The sequence below is a fragment of the Podarcis liolepis genome (assembly GCF_965112155.1).
Source record: "Podarcis liolepis genome assembly, chromosome: 13".
Classification (NCBI taxonomy): Eukaryota; Metazoa; Chordata; class Lepidosauria; order Squamata; family Lacertidae; genus Podarcis; species Podarcis liolepis.
The window spans coordinates 37,247,998-37,268,049 of NC_139573.1; the positions used below are offsets into that span (position 1 = coordinate 37,247,998).

The 20,052-nt window shown below is 46.2% G+C and overlaps 1 protein-coding gene and 1 long non-coding RNA gene across 11 annotated transcripts in view; one reads left to right on the top strand and one right to left on the bottom strand.

The window, feature by feature from the left end:
• The window catches only part of HDAC5 (histone deacetylase 5), a 126,039-nt gene that overhangs the window by 24,124 nt on the left and 81,863 nt on the right, over window positions 1–20,052 (bottom strand). For 4 of the 10 annotated variants that reach the window (XM_083469498.1, XM_083469501.1, XM_083469496.1 and 1 more), the window contains 6 exons: window positions 17,880–18,014; window positions 12,203–12,425; window positions 10,807–11,018; window positions 9,333–9,662; window positions 7,462–7,627; window positions 6,321–6,454 (listed from right to left, as the gene is read on the bottom strand). In XM_083469498.1, the coding sequence (XP_083325624.1) occupies window positions 6,321–6,454; window positions 7,462–7,627; window positions 9,333–9,662; window positions 10,807–11,018; window positions 12,203–12,425; window positions 17,880–18,014 (1,200 nt within the window). The remainder of the gene's footprint in view (window positions 1–6,320; window positions 6,455–7,461; window positions 7,628–9,332; window positions 9,663–10,806; window positions 11,019–12,202; window positions 12,426–17,879; window positions 18,015–20,052) is intronic. The other 6 variants (XM_083469499.1, XM_083469502.1, XM_083469497.1 and 3 more) reach the window with 2 other exon arrangements.
• LOC310690865 lies at window positions 6,461–8,363 on the top strand. Its single transcript, XR_014518229.1, has 2 exons — window positions 6,461–7,380; window positions 7,969–8,363. It is a non-coding gene; the product is annotated as an uncharacterized lncRNA (long non-coding RNA).

The window sequence follows — 20,052 nt, forward strand, 5'->3', positions numbered from 1 at the left end:
ATGACCTAGTTTTACAGCTGTGAAGCAGTATAGCAGGTGCTGTTAAGTTGTTACTTAAGCTTTTGTCAGCAATTGGGTATACAGTGGTACCTCAGGTTAAGTACTTAATTCCTTCCGGAGGTCCGTTCTTAACCTGAAACTGTTCTTAACCTGAAGCACCACTTTAGCTAATGGGGCCTCCTGCTGCCGCTGTGCCACCACCGCCTGATTTCTGTTCTCATCCTGAAGCAAAGTTCTTAACCCGAGGTAATATTTCTGGGTTAGCAGAGTCTATAACCTGAAGCGTATGTAACCTGAGGTACCACTGTATATAAAGAGCAGCGTGTACCTCTCTCAGTACCCTGGAGAATGGGTCAATGGATGGATCATACTTACAGATGTAATGTAATTTAATGTAAGAGGAGTTTTTGATTTTGTAATTAAAGCCAAGCAAAAGATATTTTTGCGTTTCTTCATTGTTTCCTGAACGTGTGGTCTCCCCAGCACGCTTTCCGCAGCGCAATTAATCTGCTAAATACGCAACAGCCCCGCGGTGAGTGCCGTCCGGCACTGTGTCACCCCCCTCAGTGGTGACACCTGGGGCGGCCTGCCCCCACTGCACCCCCCTCCCTCTGCTCCTGGACAGGGAGACTGAGTCTAGCCAGAGGTGGTAGTAGGTCTTCAGATCTTGTCACCCCCACACTGATAGTGTCCCATAAACAATACTAGTTGCTAACCTGGGCCCGAGATGATGATGATGATGATAATAATAATAATTTTTTATTTATACCCCGGCCAGAGCCAGGCTCAGGGCGGCTAACACTAGTAAAATTACAATTTAAAAAAACCAATTTAAAATATAATTTACAATGCAGCCTCATTTTAATAGTAGCCCATAGATCAAAACCGTAAGGGGAGGGAAATATAAGGATCAGACCAAGTCCAAACCAAAGGCCAGGCGGAACAGCTCTGTCTTGCAGGCCCTGCGGAAAGATGTCAAATCCCGCAGGGCCCTGGTCTCTTGTGACAGGGCGTTCCACCAAGTCGGGGCCAGTACTGAAAAGGCCCTGGCCCTAGTTGAGATGATGATGATTTATTATTTATACCCTGCCCATCTGGCTGGGTTTCCCCAGCCACCAGCAGAAGCACCTAACAATGATTTCAAAACATAACGAAACACTTGGCAGAGCAATTGCTACTTTAAAGAACGACAAACAACCCATCTGCCGCCAAAGACTCTCCAACTAAGTGGCTGAGTCCACTGAGTTACATTCCATGCAATGGAAGAAAAGGCAAGGACCCAGTGAAGGGATGGACAGGCAGGAATTCCACTGTCCTTGAAGAACTGCTGAATCCCGACCAAAGAGGCCTAACTGGAACCTGCTTTTGTACAACTGATTGTCTATTTTCCGTTTCTGTGCCTAGGAAAGTTAACAGCATCAAGTCAGTGCAACTAGGAAAACCGCGTAAAGCATCAGAACGGCTTGGCAACAGAACACTGCTTGAATCTTAGCATTCAATAGCTTTCCTGTAACATCCAGAGTGAGCACACTCTGGATCGTAAATATTCCACCATAGATATTCAAGTATGCGTTTTTGTTATAAAAAGGTAAAGGGACCCCTGACCATTAGGTCCAGTTGTGACCGACTCTGGGGTTGCGGTGCTCATCTCGCTTTATTGGCCAAGGGAGCCGGCGTTTGTCCGCACACAGCTTCCAGGTCATGTGGCCAGCATGACTAAGCTGCTTCTGGCGAACCAGAGCAGCACACGGAAACGGCGTCTACCTTCCCGATGGAGCGGTACCTATTTATCTACTTGCACTTTGACGTGCTTTCGAACTGCTAGGTTGGCAGGAGCTGGGACCGAGCAACGGGAGCTCACCCCGTCACGGGGATTCGAACCGCTGACCTTCTGATCGGCAAGTCCTAGGCTCTGTGGTTTAACCCACAGCGCCACCCGCATCCCTGCATTTTTGTTATAGTTGGTCATAATAAAATGCGTTTGATTGTGTTGTTTCTTGCTTTGTGTCCTTCCACCAGGCAGAATAAGGTTGGTGAAGCTTGCTCATTACCTTAAGGGTGTTGGTGAAATAGATACCTGTGCATCACCAGTTCTCTGGAAGAGTTACAATAGGCTGCAATCCTAAACCAATTTAGTTTGGAGCAAGCCCCACTGAGTTGAATAGGGCTTACTTCTGAGCAGACATGGCTAGGATCGCTCTGTGAGCCATGGAATCTAAACTGATAAAAATAGCAGAATCCAGAGTGTCATTATCAGGCTTATAAGAACACCCCTTTGCTATAAACTGAGGGTGCTTTCATAGAAGAAGAAAATGCAAGTACTTTTAAAATCTCTCATCTGCCCAGAGTGACTTCACACCCACTTGCATCATGCATCTTCAAACATTTAACGCCTTCACACTTCAGAAATATTGCACCTTTGGAGAAGAGGTCACGTCCTTAGGAAGAGACCTTACCGTTGCTATGGTGAAAACACGGAAACTGACAAAATGATAATGTCTAGTTTGTGGCAAAAGGATGACCTAGATCACCTGAATTGAGTAACAGCCACATTTCCAAGGACTGTCGCTTTAACTTTAAAAATGGATGTTTACTGTTTCAAGCGCTACATCAACCATATTCACAAGTTTGTGGTTGTTGTTTTTCCATAAAGCCACTTGGAGACAAGAGAGGTATTCTTAGCATCAATTGTGATAGCACCCTGACATCAATTCCATAACGCTTTAAGACTCAGAAACAGTCCAATAACCCGATTTCGATTCCTGTGTTTCTCTCGTCCATTTTGGCACACTCCTGGTCTCCAGGAAAACTCTGATCCATTTGAATACAGTGGTACCTCGGGTTACAGATGCTTCAGGTTACAGACTCCACTAACCCAGAAACAGTACCTTGGGTTAAGAACTTTGCTTCAGGATGAGAACAGAAATTGTGTGGTGATGATGCGGTGGTAGCGGGAGGCCCCATTAAAGCCCTAAATGGCCTCAGCCCAGTATACCTGAAGGAGCGTCTCAACCCCCATCGTTCTGCCCGGACACTGAGGTCCAGCGCCGAGGGCCTTCTGGTGGTTCCCTCACTGCGAGAAGCAAAGCTACAGGGAACCAGGCAGAGGATCTTTTCGGTAGTGGCGCCCGCCCTGTGGAATGCCCTCCCACCAGATGTCAAAGAGATAAACAACTACCTGACATTTAGAAGACATCTGAAGGCAGCCCTGTTCAGGGAAGTTTTTAATGTGTGACATTTTAATGTATTTTTAATCTTTGCTGGAAGCTGCCTAGAGTGGCTGGGGTACAAATAATAAATTATTTATTATTATTATCATCATCATCATCTTTAGCTAAAGTGGTACCCCAGGTTAAGAACAGTTTCAGGTTAAGAACAGACCTCCAGGACGAAATAAGTTCTTAACCCGAGGTACCACTTTACATAGACTATGCCTAGGAGTCAGTGATGGTGGCAGCGCTATTGACCTGCATGGGCACAACGACACAACAAACCTGGGTGATTTCACATGTGGCCTAAATTAGTTGGCTACATGTGCCATGTCACTGGGGAGGGAGGGGCCATAGCTCAGTGTGAGAGCATGTCCCAAGTTCAGTCACTGGTTAAAAAGGTAAAGGGACCCCTGACCATTAGGTCCACTCGTGGCCGACTCTGGGGTTGCGGCGCTCATCTTGCTTTATTGGCCGAGGGAGCCGGCGTACAGCTTCTGGGTCATGTGGCCAGCATGACTAAGCCGCTTCTGGAGAACCAGAGCAGCGCACGGAAACGCCGTTTACCTTCCCGCCGGAGCGGTACCTATTTATCTACTTGCACTTTGATGTGCTTTCGAACTGCTAGGTTGGCAGGAGCAAGGACCAAGCAATGGGAGCTCACCCCGTTGCGGGGATTCGAACCGCCAACCTTCTGATCGGCAAGTCCAAGGCTCTGTGGTTTAACCCACAGTGCCACCCGCATCCCTCCTAGTCAAGTTTCCAGTGCGCAGGAAAGGAAGAGCCCTGTCTGAGAGCCCAGCAAGCCACTGCTGTTGGAGCTAGATGGACTAACAGGCTGATCTGGTATAATGCAACTTCTTATTTTACAATCAGTTAAAAAAAATGATTCTGGAGTGTGTTTGCTTGAGCCACAGGCTATAAGAATACAATATAATACTGAAGCACAATGATCTACTGCAAGTACTACGTAATGGCGCAGATCAGAAGCCAAGAATGAGTGCTGGCACTCCTTCCTCATCCCTCACCCTCCTCCTGCTGCCTGCTGGCTTTAGTGCAAAGACCTGGCTTGCATTAGCAAAGACCTGGCTTGCATTATCGGAGTACGCTGTTATGCATGAATCAAGGAACTCTCGCTTGTAAGTCATGTTAAGTGCTGGGACTAGAACCTGGGCGGGCAGGAATTCCAATCTTCACTCAGCCTAAGCTACCGCACAGGGTGTTTGTGAGGATAAAAGGGAGATTTGGGGAGGAACCGCACACACCCACACCCCACATTGAGCTCCTTAGGAGAAAAGTGGGATGTAAACGAAATCAATTAATTATTTTAGTGAACTGGGAACTTTACGTATCAAAATACAAAGGCAGAATGACCAGCAAGTGAACCTTAAAAAATGGATCACATTGTAACACCATCTGGCTTTGTGTCAGAGAGACTTAATGCACATTTTTGTGTGTGATCGTGATGCAGGGTAGCTGAGAAGTCCACAAGAGGTCAGTCAATTCACCCGTTTTAAAAGCAGACTTGTTTGTGAGTATATATGGTCAAATAATACATTATGCCACATTTGCATCTAACAGCACATTTTCTAAGATCCACAGTTTCAACTCATGGTCTGAATCCATAAACAACATATTAGTCTGATGGGGAGTCTCCGTTCTTCCTACCAGGAAAACTCGCAGCAAAGTGGGTTCTGTTTTACAAGAGCTGATGCCACAATAAACCGACTAGTCTCTGCCGTAAGACTCCTGTTTTGTGTGTTTGATCTTTCCACAAAAGGGCAGATTTGATAACAAAAAAATACCCAAACAGGGCCCTACGCAATTTGGCCAACAACCTCCCCATCACTGGATTTAACCCAATTTCTCTCAGGAACCCAAGGATCCTGTTACATGCAGAGACATCACTTCTGCACAGCTTCCCCACCCCCCACCCCCCACTGCCCCAGTTTGCAAGTGTTAAGGAAGTAAATGAGCAAAAAGACTCACCCTCATAGCTAAATGTGAAGATGTGGCAGACATGAAGAGATTGCATAGATGTTTTCCCCAGGAACGTTCAAATGCATAACTGATGTGTTCAGCCCAGGGGGGGAAGTCAATACTCTTATAAAGTCAATACACGTTCCTGCATGAAAAACGTAACAAAGTAACCTGCTTGAAAATTACTGGGGGGCAGGGAGCAATGGGGAGGGGGGAAGAACATATATGTTTTTCATGCAGGAACGTGGGCTTTCATATCGTACAGAAATGGGTATCATAGGTTTGTTCCTTCACTCTTAGGTATCTGCAGAATAATGTGCATTACTAGGAACTGACGTTGTAAGAGTGTTGAGTTTCCCTGGGACGCACTGGACCATTCTGGAGAAAGCACTGTGTCTATTACAGTGGAACCTCTACTTACGGACATAATCTGTTCCGGAGGTCCGTCCCCTGGTTGAAACGGGATGCTAGAAGAGGCCTCTTGCGAACATGCGCATTCGGCGGTAGCGTGCTTCTGCACATGCACAGATGGTGGCAGCCGCTTCTGCGCATGCACAGGTAGCGTGCTTCTGCGCACATGCCGATGGCAGAAGCCTCTTCCACACATGCGTGAATCGCGGCAAACCTGGTGTTTATTTCCAGGTTTGCTGCGGACACAATTTGGAACATCCGCGAGACAAAGTGTATGTAAGTTGAGGTTCAACTGTACATAGGACCTATCCTTGGAGTGTGTGATATATATTTACGCGCGTGCACACACTTGTTTGCACCTGAGATGTTGGTTGTGATTTTGCAGACCTATGTATCTTTGCTTCAGGGTGGGGAATGATCCTGTTAATCAGACATTCCAGGTTTGCGGGGGGGGGGGGCTCCTGACACTGCAAAACCATTCCCTAAAACAGTGTTTCCCAAACTTGGGTCTCTAGCTGTTTTTTTGGACTACAGTTCCCATCATCCCTGACCACTGGTCTTGCTAGCTAGGGATGATGGGAGCTGTAGTCCAGGAACAGCCTAGAAACCCAAGTTTGGGGGAAAACACCCGCCCTAAAATTTGCTCACCCTTTCAACCCAAGGCCTTGTTAGGTGCCTTACCATTTGCTGACAGAAGGTTTCCATTCTGAAGATTCTTACCTCACACTTGCTTAGCAACCCTGTCTCCTGTAATCTGGACCAGATACTCTGGATTCTCCCAGCATGCTCTGGGTGAACATTAGTGTTTCCGCATGTGCACTGATGCTTCAGCATGAAAGTGTCATAAACTAAGCCTGTGAGAGAGGGCAGGAAAGAAGGATAGTGGGGCGGAGCGGGGGAGAGAAAGAGAAGGGAAACTAGTGAGATCACGGCAATGCTGGAATGATTCGCAAGCCACCAGTGGTTTGATTTAATTTGAGTGACTTTTGGAACTAAAGGTACAGGAGTTCAAAGGAAATTGCTCTCCCCACGCTGAAAGCCGTTCTCCCCTCCCCTTCAAAAAACACCTGGAGTATAGGAGTCGGTTATGTCCTTTGTGTGGAAGGAAACACACTCTGCACATGCTCAATTACATTCAGTATTCCATATGAGACAACACAAAACACAGGGCTAAATAAATGGGGGTTGGCTGGTTCAAATTAAATCCTGCTCCTTTGACTGCTCTGCCCTACTGAAGGAGCCCAGGTAGCAAACCAAATCAGAAGTTGCTAAGGAACGGAGAGCTCCGAGTGAGAAACCTGCTGTGACAAAAGTCAAAAGCAAACTGAATATTTTTATGCGTCCGCTCCCAAGACCACCTCTCCCAGGCTCTACTCCCCTTGTTGACCAAGGGAGAGGCGCTGTTTTCTACTCTGCCTTTGTCAACACATGTCTTTGGCCTGCCCCAACCGCTGACCAATCCTGGCAAGGAACTCCCTGGGCCAAAGAGACCCCCAAAGAACCAGAGACATCCCAGCATTTCTAACTAAAGCAAGGCTTCTCCTACAACACATCAAGCTGCCCCAGAGCACGCCCAGGCTCAGCCTGCGTGGCTGTTGACAGAGATGTGCCCTGTAGAAAATAATGAATTTGACACAGACCTCATCAGCTCCAGAGCGCTGAAGCAGATGAGATGGTAGTAAACAAAAGAATATATTCCCGAGCACGTGCAGAATGTCTTTTCCTTGCACACCCAAAACAGGAGCTTTCAGAAAAGGGAATGTTGCCTCGTGATGGGCAGGTATATCCCCCTTTGTATATACCCAAGGCTCTCTCTCCCTGCCTTCCAGTCTCCGCGAGAGGGGTCTGTATCGGCTCCTACCTGTAGTGAAAAGGTGCTTGACCAAGGGCTCAGCTGTACTGCTCTTCAGGCTAGTGCTGGCAGGTGACGACTGGGTGCGGCCGAGGGCTTGGTGGGGCAGCGTGCCGATGCTCAGGGGCGTCTGGTAGAGATGAACGGGCCGCAGCTGGTGTGCATCTGCAAACACCTGCCAGAGTTGTGCGCAGGAGACCAGCCAAAAAAAGGGGGGAGGGAGAGAAAGAACATTCAAATGGCTCTGTTACCTTAATACTTAAGCGGCTTCAAACATGTGGCTAGGTTTAACCAAACTGTACGGGGACCTATGAGGCAGACCGATCAATTTGTGTGAAAACTCCCTCCCAGTACATACAGAACTGCATACATTTTGCACTTTGAAGCCTCGGATTTCTGCACACCAAGAGCGACTTGGACGCTGCGCGCTCCGAACAGCTGTGGCTTGTAATAAATTATACACGCTGCAAACATAGGCATATGACTGTTTGGTTTAACTTCTTTTCCGTTTTCAAGCTATTGCTGGGGAGAAGCAAGGAGCCAAGTTGGGTAGCGAGATCTCACTGCTCCCAGCAGAAATCCTGCTTGTCCTGTGTCCGCCCCCTTCCCCAGCTGCTGTTCTGCACACCCAAGCCTACCTCCGCTGCCAAAAAGGAGGGCAACTAGCTTTGAAAAACAAAACATCAAAGCCGAGAGTCTCAGGACGCTGAATTCTCTGTCTGAGATGGGATTCTAAGGACTAAGCTTTTTGGCCACACTGGTGGCTGACCGCAACCTATGCAGCAATTTCCCACAACCACCGTGAGCCAGATGGTCACAGACCCCAACATGCAAACCTGAATCGGGGTTGGGCGTAGGGTATGTATTCATAGTATGAGCCTACGATAAAATGCTCTTCCAGCTAACAGTGATTTTATTTGTGGTACACATCTCTCATCGACCCTAACTACTTGACTGCTGCAGACAAGTTTCCCCATAACTGTAACATCCAACAGACCCCTTGCAACACTCACATTGCTCTCCCGGCTAAGCTTCCAAGATTACACGCTTTTCAACCCATACTACCCTCTTCCAGTTTCTTTACAAAGCCTCTCCCCCCCCCCCCCGCCGCTTCACCCCTGCAGACAGCGCCTTTCATCTGCCTGCCAAACACACATCTGAGGCTGATGAAATATTTAGGTGCGCAAAAGAAATGAAAGAAGGAAAGACAAGTGACTCATCCTTAAGGAGGACGCAGAGAAGCGGAAGGGATGCACATAAGCAAGGGCAGAAGGGAGGGTGGCGGAGAGGTGGGAAATGAGTCACTTTCTCTTCGGGAGTCTTCGCCACCACTGGCGTGGGTGAGTGGGGGTGAGGGATGGGGGCCGGATGCGGCCTTCCGCCTCCTTCTCCAGGCTCATGTCCTTTGGCAGTGAGCTTCCTCGATGCTCTGGGGCTTCATCTTGCCAGCTGCTCCTGTGCGCCACCTTAGCTCTATGCCCTCTTTTGCAGAACAGGACAGCTGAAAGGATTGAGAGGAGGCGCCATCCAGCCCCTGCTCAAAAGGAAACACTGGCTATCTTCCACTCCCTCTTAAGAACTTAAGGGCAGCCCTGGTGGATCAGCCCAATGAGAAAGGTTGGGACAGGGAACCGTTCTGGCCCAGTGGGCCTATTTGGAATTCTGAAAAAGTCCCATGGGGAGCCCATCGCAACACGGGCGCAAAGAGGAACAGAGCAGGAAGTCTCTCCTACACTGTGGATGTTTGAGGGGGCAGGCACAGGTGACCCCCGATTTATGGGGTAGGATTTCAAGCCACCCTTCCTTTTTATACGCCTCCACCCTTCAAAAGAGACTATTCCCACACAGATTTCGGAAACGGATTCGTACGGCGGCCTCACCTGCCTGTAAGTCACTCCCAGCTCCTCAACCTCCTGCTCCTCTTCGAGCCTGTTCTCCCCGGCTTCGTCCTTCAATCGGAGACAGCCCTGCTCTTCCACCACACTCTCCTCTTCCTCCTCTTCCTCTCTTCCTCCGCCGCCTCCTCCTTCTTCCTCCTCCTCCTCTTCCAGGTCCTCCTGCGTGCCCTCGCTCTCCGTTGACCCGTCCACCACAAAGGGCCCGTGGCTGAGGCCTAGGCCCAAGGGCTCCTGTTGCTCTGTCAGCTCCTCTTCGGTCTCTTCCGGGTGGGTGGTGGGTGGCGGAGGCAGCTCACCGGTCTTGGTGATGATCTGCAAACGGAGCGGGCAAGAAAAGGAAAAGAGGACTTGAGCATGCTGAGACGTGATGGGCAACTTGCAGCTGATACGAGGGGGAGGGCGCATATTGAGCCACCAGGGAACCAGCACTCAGACCGAAAGGAGTCTCTGAGCCCCAGCCTCCTCAGCTGGTAGCAGAAAGGAAACTTGACAGAAATACCTGTGCAACTCAAATCGCCTATACTAGAAAAGGGAGGTGCCAAGAAGGATGTTACAGTCCCGGGGAGCAGGGGGTGCTCGACAAGGGGGGGGGGCAGGAAGGACATGCCTCTCATTTCTCCATACTGCACTAGATCAGCCTACCATACAGCAGCCACTGTATTCACCATCAGTCTGGACACCGAGGTCCCGCTCCCAGGGCCTTCTGGCGGTTCCCTCACTGCAAGAAGTAAGGTTACAGGGAACCAGGCAGAGGGCCTTCTCAGTGGTGGCGCCCGCCCTGTGGAACGCCCTCCCGTCAGATGTCAAGGAGATAAAGAACTACACAACTTTTAGAAGACATCTGAAGGCAGCCCTGCAACGGGAAATCTTTTTATATGTAATTTTTAAATTGAATTTTCTGTTTTACAATTTCAAATAAACATTTTACATACTTAAAGTATCAACGACTTCCCTTCTTCTCTTTCCATGGTTCGTTTTGCATATCTCATACGCCTGCATACATATTTTACAAAAACTATTTCCAATCGGTTTTCCATTATTACATCTGTCAAAGATTATCTACACTGCTGAATTCATCTAAAAGCTGCCAGCGTTTTCTGCTGTACACAATTATTTCCCATATACTCGATAAACATTTTCCAGTCTTCTTTAAACATATGTTCTTCTTGCTCTCTTATTGTATATGTTAAGTCTGCAAGTTGCCCATATTCTGTCAAACTTAAGTTGCCGATCTTCTTTTACTTGGGGCCTCGTTCACGTTCCAAGTATCGGGAAGTTTTTAATGTTTGACTTTTTATTGTGTTGGAAGCTGCCTGGAGTGGCTGGGGCAACCCAGTCAGATGGGAGGCGTATAAATATTATTATTATTACTACTACTACTACTACTATTATTATTATTCAGGGCCACCTGATGTGCAACTGTGATAAGTGAGCTGTCGTCTCCTCCTTTACTCACCTTTCCCAGTTGGATCTGCTGCTGTTTCTGCTTCTCTAGGAACTGCTGATGCTGTTGCTGGACAACCAAATGCTGCAGCGCTTGAGGGCTCTGCGGCAACGGCGACGACTGGGTGCGGCTCAGCGGGCGGTGCCGAGGTAGCTTGCTTACCGTCCGCAGGGTGGAGGGGACACGCTCCCCCGTCACCAGAGGAGACTGGCCGTGCAGAGGAACTGTAGGGGGGGTGAGAGAGGGAGGCGATCATTAAGGCACTTTTGACATTACGCCGCTGCAGTCCGCTTCAAAACGAAAAGCCACAAGCCAAGTCGCTAGTCCTCAGGGTTTGTTTTCATTCATATGGGTGGTTTCTGGCTGCGTATTTTTTAATATATAAATACTATTTTAAATTAAATTTTCAAATTTTGCAAATTCATCTAAAATTCTCTCCCCAGCAGTGAAGGCCCTAGGGCATTTTTAGTGATGCAAACGCTTCTGTGACTCGTAAAGTCGCCCTTTTCGCTTTGGCAGCCAAACGATAAAAAAGAAGACCCTGGACAGTATAGCAGTGAACTGTGAGGGAGACGCAGAGATCTAAATAGACACTCTTATTTGTGATGTGGCACCCCTTTTGCTTGTATTTATTTTTCATTCAGATTTGTCATGGCCAACGGCTAGTACGATAAAGTTATTTGGCTTGGATTTACATACAATCAGAATGAATCTCTTCTATCCACTGACTTCTCATCCACGGTGTTCTTTTATGCCCTTACAAAGCTGCTGTGCTACTTATATTTCATCCATTATATACGTTAATTCTTAACGGTTAAACTACAAGTTCTCATCTGTTGCTGTACTGCCAAGCCCACAACGTTTCAACATAACCGTGGTATTTTTTTCAACTACCCCACAAAATATTTCCATTCTTCAGAGAAATCCCCCCCCCCCTTTCATTTTGTTCTCTTAATTCTCACAGTTAAGTCTAGCCAACTCAGCATATTCCATCATCTTCGTAAGCCTGTCTTTCCATTTTGGGGCGTAGATCGCTCAAGCTGCAGTTTCTGCAGCAGCGCGAGTGCACAAATCGATTTGTGAGCTTGAAATTCCCCATTTCTCACAACAAATTCCCACTATTTACCAGTGGTGTGTGTGTGTGTGGCAGGTCACATGAAAACAGCAGTTAGAAAAGTGCCACCTTCTACCAGAGGAAGAATAGAGTACTCAGCTGCCTCCTCTGATGATGTCAGATGCCTCCTCTGATGATGTCACTGACTTCCGCCGCAAAGCAACGCTTCTGCCACCCCACATCCCAGCTGGTTACTGCCAACAACAGCGGTTAAATGCCACATTCCACCCTGTACAAGCTCGCCTGTGTGTTGCACCAATATGTTGCCAGAATCAACCCCCCCCCCACACTCACCAGCAATCAGCGTGTTTTGCTGCCGAGCCTGTTCCAGGAGGAGGACGTGCTGGAGCAAGGAAGCATGGCCGTGGTTGTTCGTCTCGCCCTCGAGGGCCACCCCCAGAAGGCAGCTGGGGATGGACGACATGCTCAGGAACTTGCTGGTCAAGGCCCCGCCCTGGCGCAACGACTGGATGGCCTGGCGCTCGGCTTCCTGGTGCGTGGAAAGGTTCGGGGAGGCCTAATGGAGGAAGCAGGGTGGATAAAAATCAATGATTTTTTTTTTAAAAAAAAAAACAAACAGATTTTTTTAAAAATTTAATCAGATTTTTTTAATTTAAATTGGATTTTTAAAATGAAATGCTTTTGGAGGAAAAATCTTTCTATAGTTTTCTATTTAAGTTACATTAGAGTCCAAAGGCAATTAATCAGGAAATAAGGATTTGTTTTAAGTTTTTCATGTGTGCTAAAACTCAGTCTAAGTTTTTTAATGGAGGAAGCAGGGTGGATAAAAATCAATGATTTTTTTAAAAAAACAAACAAACAGATTTTTTAAAAAAATTAATCAGATTTTTTAAATTTAAATTGGATTTTTTAAATGAAATGCTTCTGGAGGAAAAATCTTTCTATAGTTTTCTATTTAAGTTACATTAGAGTCCAAAGGCTATTAATCAGGAAATAAGGATTTGTTTTAAGTTTTTCATGTGTGCTAAAACTCAGTCTAAGTTTTGTGTTTTTTTTTAAATTGTTTAACCACATCAGTTAACAAACGTGGATACACTTGCTATAATGTTATTTTTTTAGTTAAATCAATTGTTTAAATTGTTATTAAGGATATGATTGTTTTTCTCCTTCCAATAAAGTACAGCAGAAAAGTTATCCAAATATAAACAGTAAATTTGTTAAACCTCACAATAATTTCATAATTATCTATGTATTTCTAAAAGTATAACCAAATCAGTAATTTTTGATATAACTGTAAAAACTACATTATTATTGTTGTTGTTGTTGTTGTTATCCCCAAAATGAAACCTTCATCTGGTTGTAAATATTATGATTATACCAGCAAGAATGAGTCTTTCAGTTAAAAAAAAAATTAAATAAAGTCTTACTGAGTAGTGATTTACATCATGATTTAAATTGATTTGATTTAAATCAGATCCACCCTGGGAGGAAGCCAAGAGGGTTTGCTATAATTATAGATAAGAGTGCGGCAATGGTCAGTCACCTCCCTGAGATCCACTATCCACCACCACCATTTTGAACGTTATAACAGTAACAAAACATTAACCTGGTTTCTACTGCGTCTAGAGTTTACAAAGGCAAACTTATTTCTTTCACTGCGCATGCAATGGTTGGGAGCGTGTGTTTTGTTTTGTTTTGTTTTTTGGCCCACTCCATCAACCTTGCCTCATATATTGATTTTGGATTATACCCAGATTCTCCCTGAGTTCGAGGCTGATCCTGAAATGGTTTGCTTTGGGCCTATGCACACAAACACCACACGCAAGCCCTTTCCGTGATTCCCCTTTCCAAAATCAACACAAGGAGAGGAGTAGCCATGGAGTGGGCTTGCAGGAGCCACGGCTTGAGAGATGGCTCTATAGTAGTAGCAGTAGTAGGTAGTAGTAATAGCAGCAGCAGGGCTTAGAATGGTAGCGATTATATATTGCACTAAGGCAGAGATTTGCAATCTGTGTGCCGCAACACGTGTGTCCACTGAAGTTTGTAGGTGTGTCGCGCCAACGCTCTTCCCGGGGCTGGAAAGGGGTTAGTTTAACCCAGGCTTCCTCAACGTCGGCCCTCCAGATGTTTTTTGGCCTACAACTCCCATGATCCCTAGCTAGCAGGACCAGTGGTCAGGGATGATGGGAACTGTAGTCTCAAAACATCTGGAGGGCCGAAGGTTGAGAAAGCTTGGTTTAACCTCTGGTTTGCTAATAAAACCGAATTACTGTGTCGTGAAATAATGCACGTCTAAAAAGTGTGTCACCAACATGAAAAGTCTGCACTGAGGCATCCAGGAAATATCCCCCAAATTACTCTCATTTTTTCCTATACGGTGGTACCTTGGTTCTCAAACACAATCCATTCCGGAAGACCGTTCAAGTTCAGAAACGTTCGAAAACTGAGGCGCAAAAGGCTGGCTGCAAATGCAACTGAGAAAATCGAAAAACGTGCAGCAGAAGCCGTTTGACTTCCGAGGTGCGCTTGAAAACAGAAGCGTTTACTTTCAGGTTTTCGGCATTCAGGTTCCGAAATGTTCAACAATAGAGACGTTTGAGAACAGATGTACCACTGTATATGTTTGTGTGTGTGTGTGTGTGTGTGTGTGTGTGCGCGCACACACACACACACACACACACACACACACACTATAGGATACAAGCATATCAAAATATATTCAGACCCAAACAATCTGAAAAAAACCCACCAATAACAAGTAAATAATACAGGCCAACTACTGTAAAGACACTCATAAATTCACCAGGTATTATGTTACACCTTCCTCTTCTCACAGAAATACCTCCAGCCCAAAAGAAGGCACTCAAATTCAGTTAAGATCCCACTTTAGTGGAGAGACAGACGGGTTAGATTCACACCCATTTTAAAAGTCCCGCTGAGAATTAGAGGAAGGAGAGGCCGTTCCTCACTGCCTGGCGCTGTGTTAGGGGAGCAGCGCCCAACAAAATCAAAACATGGGTGCTCACAGCACACACATGCACAACTGTAAGCTCTTTCTTACTCAGGGTTGAGGAAAACAAATCACAGCGGAGCCCAGCAGAATGCGAAGTCTGCCACTCAGCTATTTCCAACTCCTCAGGCTGAAAATAGCCAAGCTGTAGACTGGGCACGAGTCCTGCGTGCCTAAGCCTAAGCCTGAGCCAAGTTTGGTGCTTGTCATCAGAGGAAAGCAATAAATAGGTTACAGCTGGGAACCAGTTGGTTTAGGAGAAAATAAAACCTGGAGACTGAAGCTTGTAAAAAAAAGAAGAAAAAAAGTATAACACAAAGCAGAAGAACCCACGAAAAGGACATTTTAAATACTCATGAGGGTGGAATCATCAAACACTGGGGCCTCTGCAATTTGTGGGGTGTCTGATAGGGAGGGAAGAAATTAAGGTAGTACTGGAGCAAGAGCCAGAGGGTTTTAACATCTTTTATTTATTTATTTATGTTTGTAAGCATATGTATATCACCATCTCATATAAAATATCAAGGCGGTATTGCATGTTGGATTGTCAAGAGTTGTTTAGCAAGAATAAGGTGAAGCAAGTATAAGCTGCAAGAAACCACTTGAAACATCTGTTTCAATCGCTCTTGTTTGATTTGCTCATAGCAAACAGCTGAAAGTTTGCACATTTTGATAATAACAAGCCTGATGTGCAATGGGGGGGGTCCCAAATAATTTCGACTGCAACTGTACATGTAACATAAAAAGTACCCCTGCAGCCATTTTATTTGGTCTCTGTCAGTGCTGCCTGCTTACCCCAGCAACCCTTCCACCCCTTGCCCCCACCCCCAGTCAGGGTATGATATAAAGTTTGCCCACAGATCTGCTTGTAAGAAGAGTCTCCGGGACTTGTAAGAAGGGAAGAAGGCAGGATTGGAAGATCAAATGCTTCACATACAAATCCCGAGAGATGTAGCACTAACGCCACAACTATGCACCGTTGTGCCTGAGAGCAAATGCCTGTGTGAAATAGGTCTACTCCGTAACTGTGAGGCTCGTACGGCTAAATGGCGCTAACTCTATTATAGAGCCTGAGGGAGTCACTCCTGTCCTAAATGTGTCTCAGCCTGGCATGTGCACGGCGAGGCGACTGAGGAGAGAGGAGTGACGCCTGTCCTTTACTCGTAACTCCGCAACGGCGGCACTGGCGACTAGAAATATTCAGGGCCGGCTTTCCCCAACCCGGCACCCTTCATATGTTTTGCACTACAGCTCAGCGTGATTGGGAAATGCTGGGGCTGGTGGGAACTGCAGCCCAAAACCTCTGATTTAGAGAAAGTTATGACGTGAAACCCAAACCCTGCCTGCTTTTCTTTTTGTGCCGTTTTGTGCTGGCACCTTCCCCTTCTATAGGAAAGCCAGTTCCCCACAGGTCCCTTCCTGCTCCACCATGTCCCCACTTAACCCCAGAACTTGTGCCCACTCTTCCACTCCTAAAGCCTTGCTCTCTCTTCTCCCACTCCAGCTCCGCTATTGCTGCTCTCCTTCCCAGCTTCTTAAGTCTCACAGTTTCTTTCCTCTGAGTTCCTTAAACTCTGCCTTTCTCCCCCCTTCCACCCCAGAGCCTGGCTCCAGGCTTTCCCAAACGTGGGTCTCTCTCCAGCTCAGCCTTTCTCAGCTTGTGGGGCCCCAGATGTTGTTGAACTACAACTCCCATCACCCCTAGCTAGCAAGGCCAGAGCTCAGGGATGATGGGAGCTGTAGTCCAACAACATCTGGGGACCCACAGGTTGAGAACCGCTGCTCCAGCTGTTTTCGGACTACAATTCCCATCATCCATGACCGCTGGTTTTGCTAGCTAGGGGTGATGGGAGTTGTAGTCTGAAAACAGCTGGCGAGAGACCCAAGTTTAGGAAACCACTGGCCAACAAAGTGAGGCTTCAGCAGAGGGTCTTGGGTCATGAAGCAATACATACAGAACTCTCAGCAGCCTGATAGAGATGTTAGGGCAGTTCTTTCCACATCTTCCCTGGAGTTCTATGTGACTTGAGAGAAGGGGGAAGTGGCAACAGCTTCCTGTCAGCCTGAGAAGACTCTTGTCATTCTACATTTTATATAATGTAGTTGTTTTAATACAATTGAAGCGTGGATCCCAAACGCCTTGGTACTTGGACGTCCGACAGGGCTTCCACGGCTTCCAATTGGCTGCAGGGGCTTCCTGCAGCCAAGCAGAAGCCATGCTTTGGTTTCTGAACGGATTCCATTTGACTTCCAAGGAACGACTGACTGTAAAGGGTGCCCAAGACCTGGGTCTCCAGACTACAACTCCCATCATCCCTAGCTAGCAAGACGATGGGAATTATAGTTCAAAAACAGATGGAGAGAGAACCAAGTTTGGGAAACACAGTTTAAATATTTAAAAGCTGTCAATGACGTTGGGTTTCTTTGGCAGAAAGGTGGCATATAAATCCTACAGCTAAAATTAGTGTGGAACTGGTGCCTAGTTGACGTATGTTCATTTTGGCCCCTGCTTAAAACACTTTCGTTTAGGCTAAGCCTATCAGGACATGCGGAAGCGACTTGCAATTTTTCTCTTTTGAGCTACTGTTGATTTTAATCATCTTCTGGATGCTTTTAAACAACTGTTTTGAACTATTTTTCTACCGAACATATTAAGGTTTGATTTTACGCTGTTGCAAAGTGCTAAATAGCTGCCGTTGCTTCTTAACAATCAAGCGCTACGGAAATGCTATTTACTTAATTAACCAAAATAACTACTTCGGTACCTGCGTATTTCTGACTTTCAGCCTCTGGGTCCTAAGCAGAGGCTTGACTTATTACAATTGTTCTTGGTTAGTTACTTTCCCTGCAGTAACACGGCTCACCACTCTTGCTGGACATAATGCTGTGCTAGATGGGCTGTTGGTGCCTGGGCATCGGTGGCCAGGTGTGGTGGTGGTGTCTGAGCCAGAGCACCCACTGTATGATTTCTGTTACGTTTTATGGATAGCATGTACTCACGCTGAGGTGTGAATTTGTCACCGTGACGGTAGCCTGTAGTCCTAAGGAGATGTTGGGCAGAGACGGGGAAGTGTACAAGTTGAGCTGGCTAGCTGACCCATCCATGGTGACAGCTCGGTGTTGGGGCAGCATCTGCTGTATATAATTGCAGGGAAGGGAGGATATAAGAAGAGACAGAAGGGTAAGAAACTGCAACAAAATATGAGAGGAGGGGGGAAACACAGCCATGTTCTCCCAGCTCTATTGGTTTGATCACCTAGCTGGCACGGCAAGAGACATCTGGGACATATGCCAGAAGGCTGCCTTGTTTTTTCAATTGGTTTTGAAATGTATATGCCAACAAAGACTTCTGCGGCACGTTAAAAGACTGGATGTATCTACATGGTGTGTCCAAGAGGCAAAGACACCACAAAAATTACCAGCAGGTACCCAGCCCAATGTTGTGCAAAAAAACGGATGAATTCATGAGTCAATCAAAGAAGGCAGCCCCCCACTTCCACATCAGCAAAAGGCAATTCACATTCAGTCGGCATGGTTGTGGAGGTGGTAAAAGAACGTAAATTGCAATCTGTGTTCAGACAACCACTCCCAATTAAGTCCATGTATCTATTTATCCACCCAGTATTTGCGTACACAGCCCATCCTTCACCCAAAGGTGTTTATAAAAAATATTGCAATTAGAATAAGAACGTACATTTAAAAAAAGTCACAAAAAGGTTGTTAGGTCTGCTAACAAATTCCAACTCACTTCATGGCTGAACTTTTAAATGTAGTGATCTATGGTCAGTCAAGGAACACCCTCAGGGGTCTCAAATGGACTCTCACGGTTTTCTGAACATTGCCATTTTTAACGTCTCATCTGAATCCTTTTATTTATTAATTTTCATAGCAAGTGGCCTTTTTTAACTATGCAAACAGCAACAAGCTTTGACGTTATGCAGCTCTGACAATGTTTGTAGATATAACAAAGCAAAAGACATGCAGGTGTTTCCCTGAAGGCGCGCAGCGGCATTCTAGCGCAAGGTGAAGGTGACATAAAATAGGAAGAAGGAACTGCCCAGAAACTTCCCAAGTTCAGCAGCATTTCATAGAATCATAGAATCATAGAATCATAGAGTTGGAAGAGACCACAAGGGCCATCGAGTCCAACCCCCTGCCAAGCAGGAAACACCATCAGAGCACTCCTGAAATATGGATGTCAAGCCTCTGCTTAAAGAAGGAGAGTCCACCACACTCCTTGGCAGCAAATTCCACTGTCGAACAGCTCTTACTGTCAGGAAGCTCTTCCTAAAGTTTAGGTGGAATCTTCTTTCTTGTAGTTTGGATCCATTGTTCCGTGTCCGCTTCTCTGGAGCAGCAGAAAACAACCTTTCTCCCTCCTCTATGTGACATCCTTTTATATATTTGAACATGGCTACCATATCACCCCTTAACCTCCTCTTCTCCAGGCTAAACATGCCCAGCTCCCTTAGCCGTTCCTCATAAGGCATTGTTTCCAGGCCTTTGACCATTTTGGTTGCCCTCCTCTGGACACGTTCCAGTTTGTCAGTGTCCTTCTTGAATTGACTTACAGTCTGATGTGACTGTAAAAATGACTGAAAATTTAAGATTCCAAAAAGAAAACCTTCCTCTGGTTCTCGATATGAAGAGGATGCCAACAAGATTAAACCTTTCTGTAAAAAAATGATTTAAATCAAGTCCACCCTGAAGAACACTAATATTTCCACAGCTGTAACCTCCCAAGGACTATGGATTATGGTAGATATGCATTCCACCCATTTTAATGTAGGAGAAATATACTACCACTCAGCCTCTACTCCAAGGCAGGTGGCCCTGAAAACTCCTTATTTTTATAGCATTGAAAGAATATTCATTCTTCTTAAAAGGAAAGAGGAATGACAGTTTCTCTCATGCAAATCAGCTGGATCAAGTTAGTTACAAAGGTCCCACTGAAATCTATGAGACTTAAGACAAACTTTTCACATTGTTTACAATGAGAAATATGCATTGCATGTCGAAGCTCAATGTGCACAACATGAAATCTCTACATGGCGCTTAGTAAAAATTTTGGATGCTTTATAAGTGCATAGTAATAATAATTATAATAATTGTACCCCGCCCATCTGACTGGGTTGCCCCAGCCCTTCTGAGCTGCTTCCAACAAATATAAGAT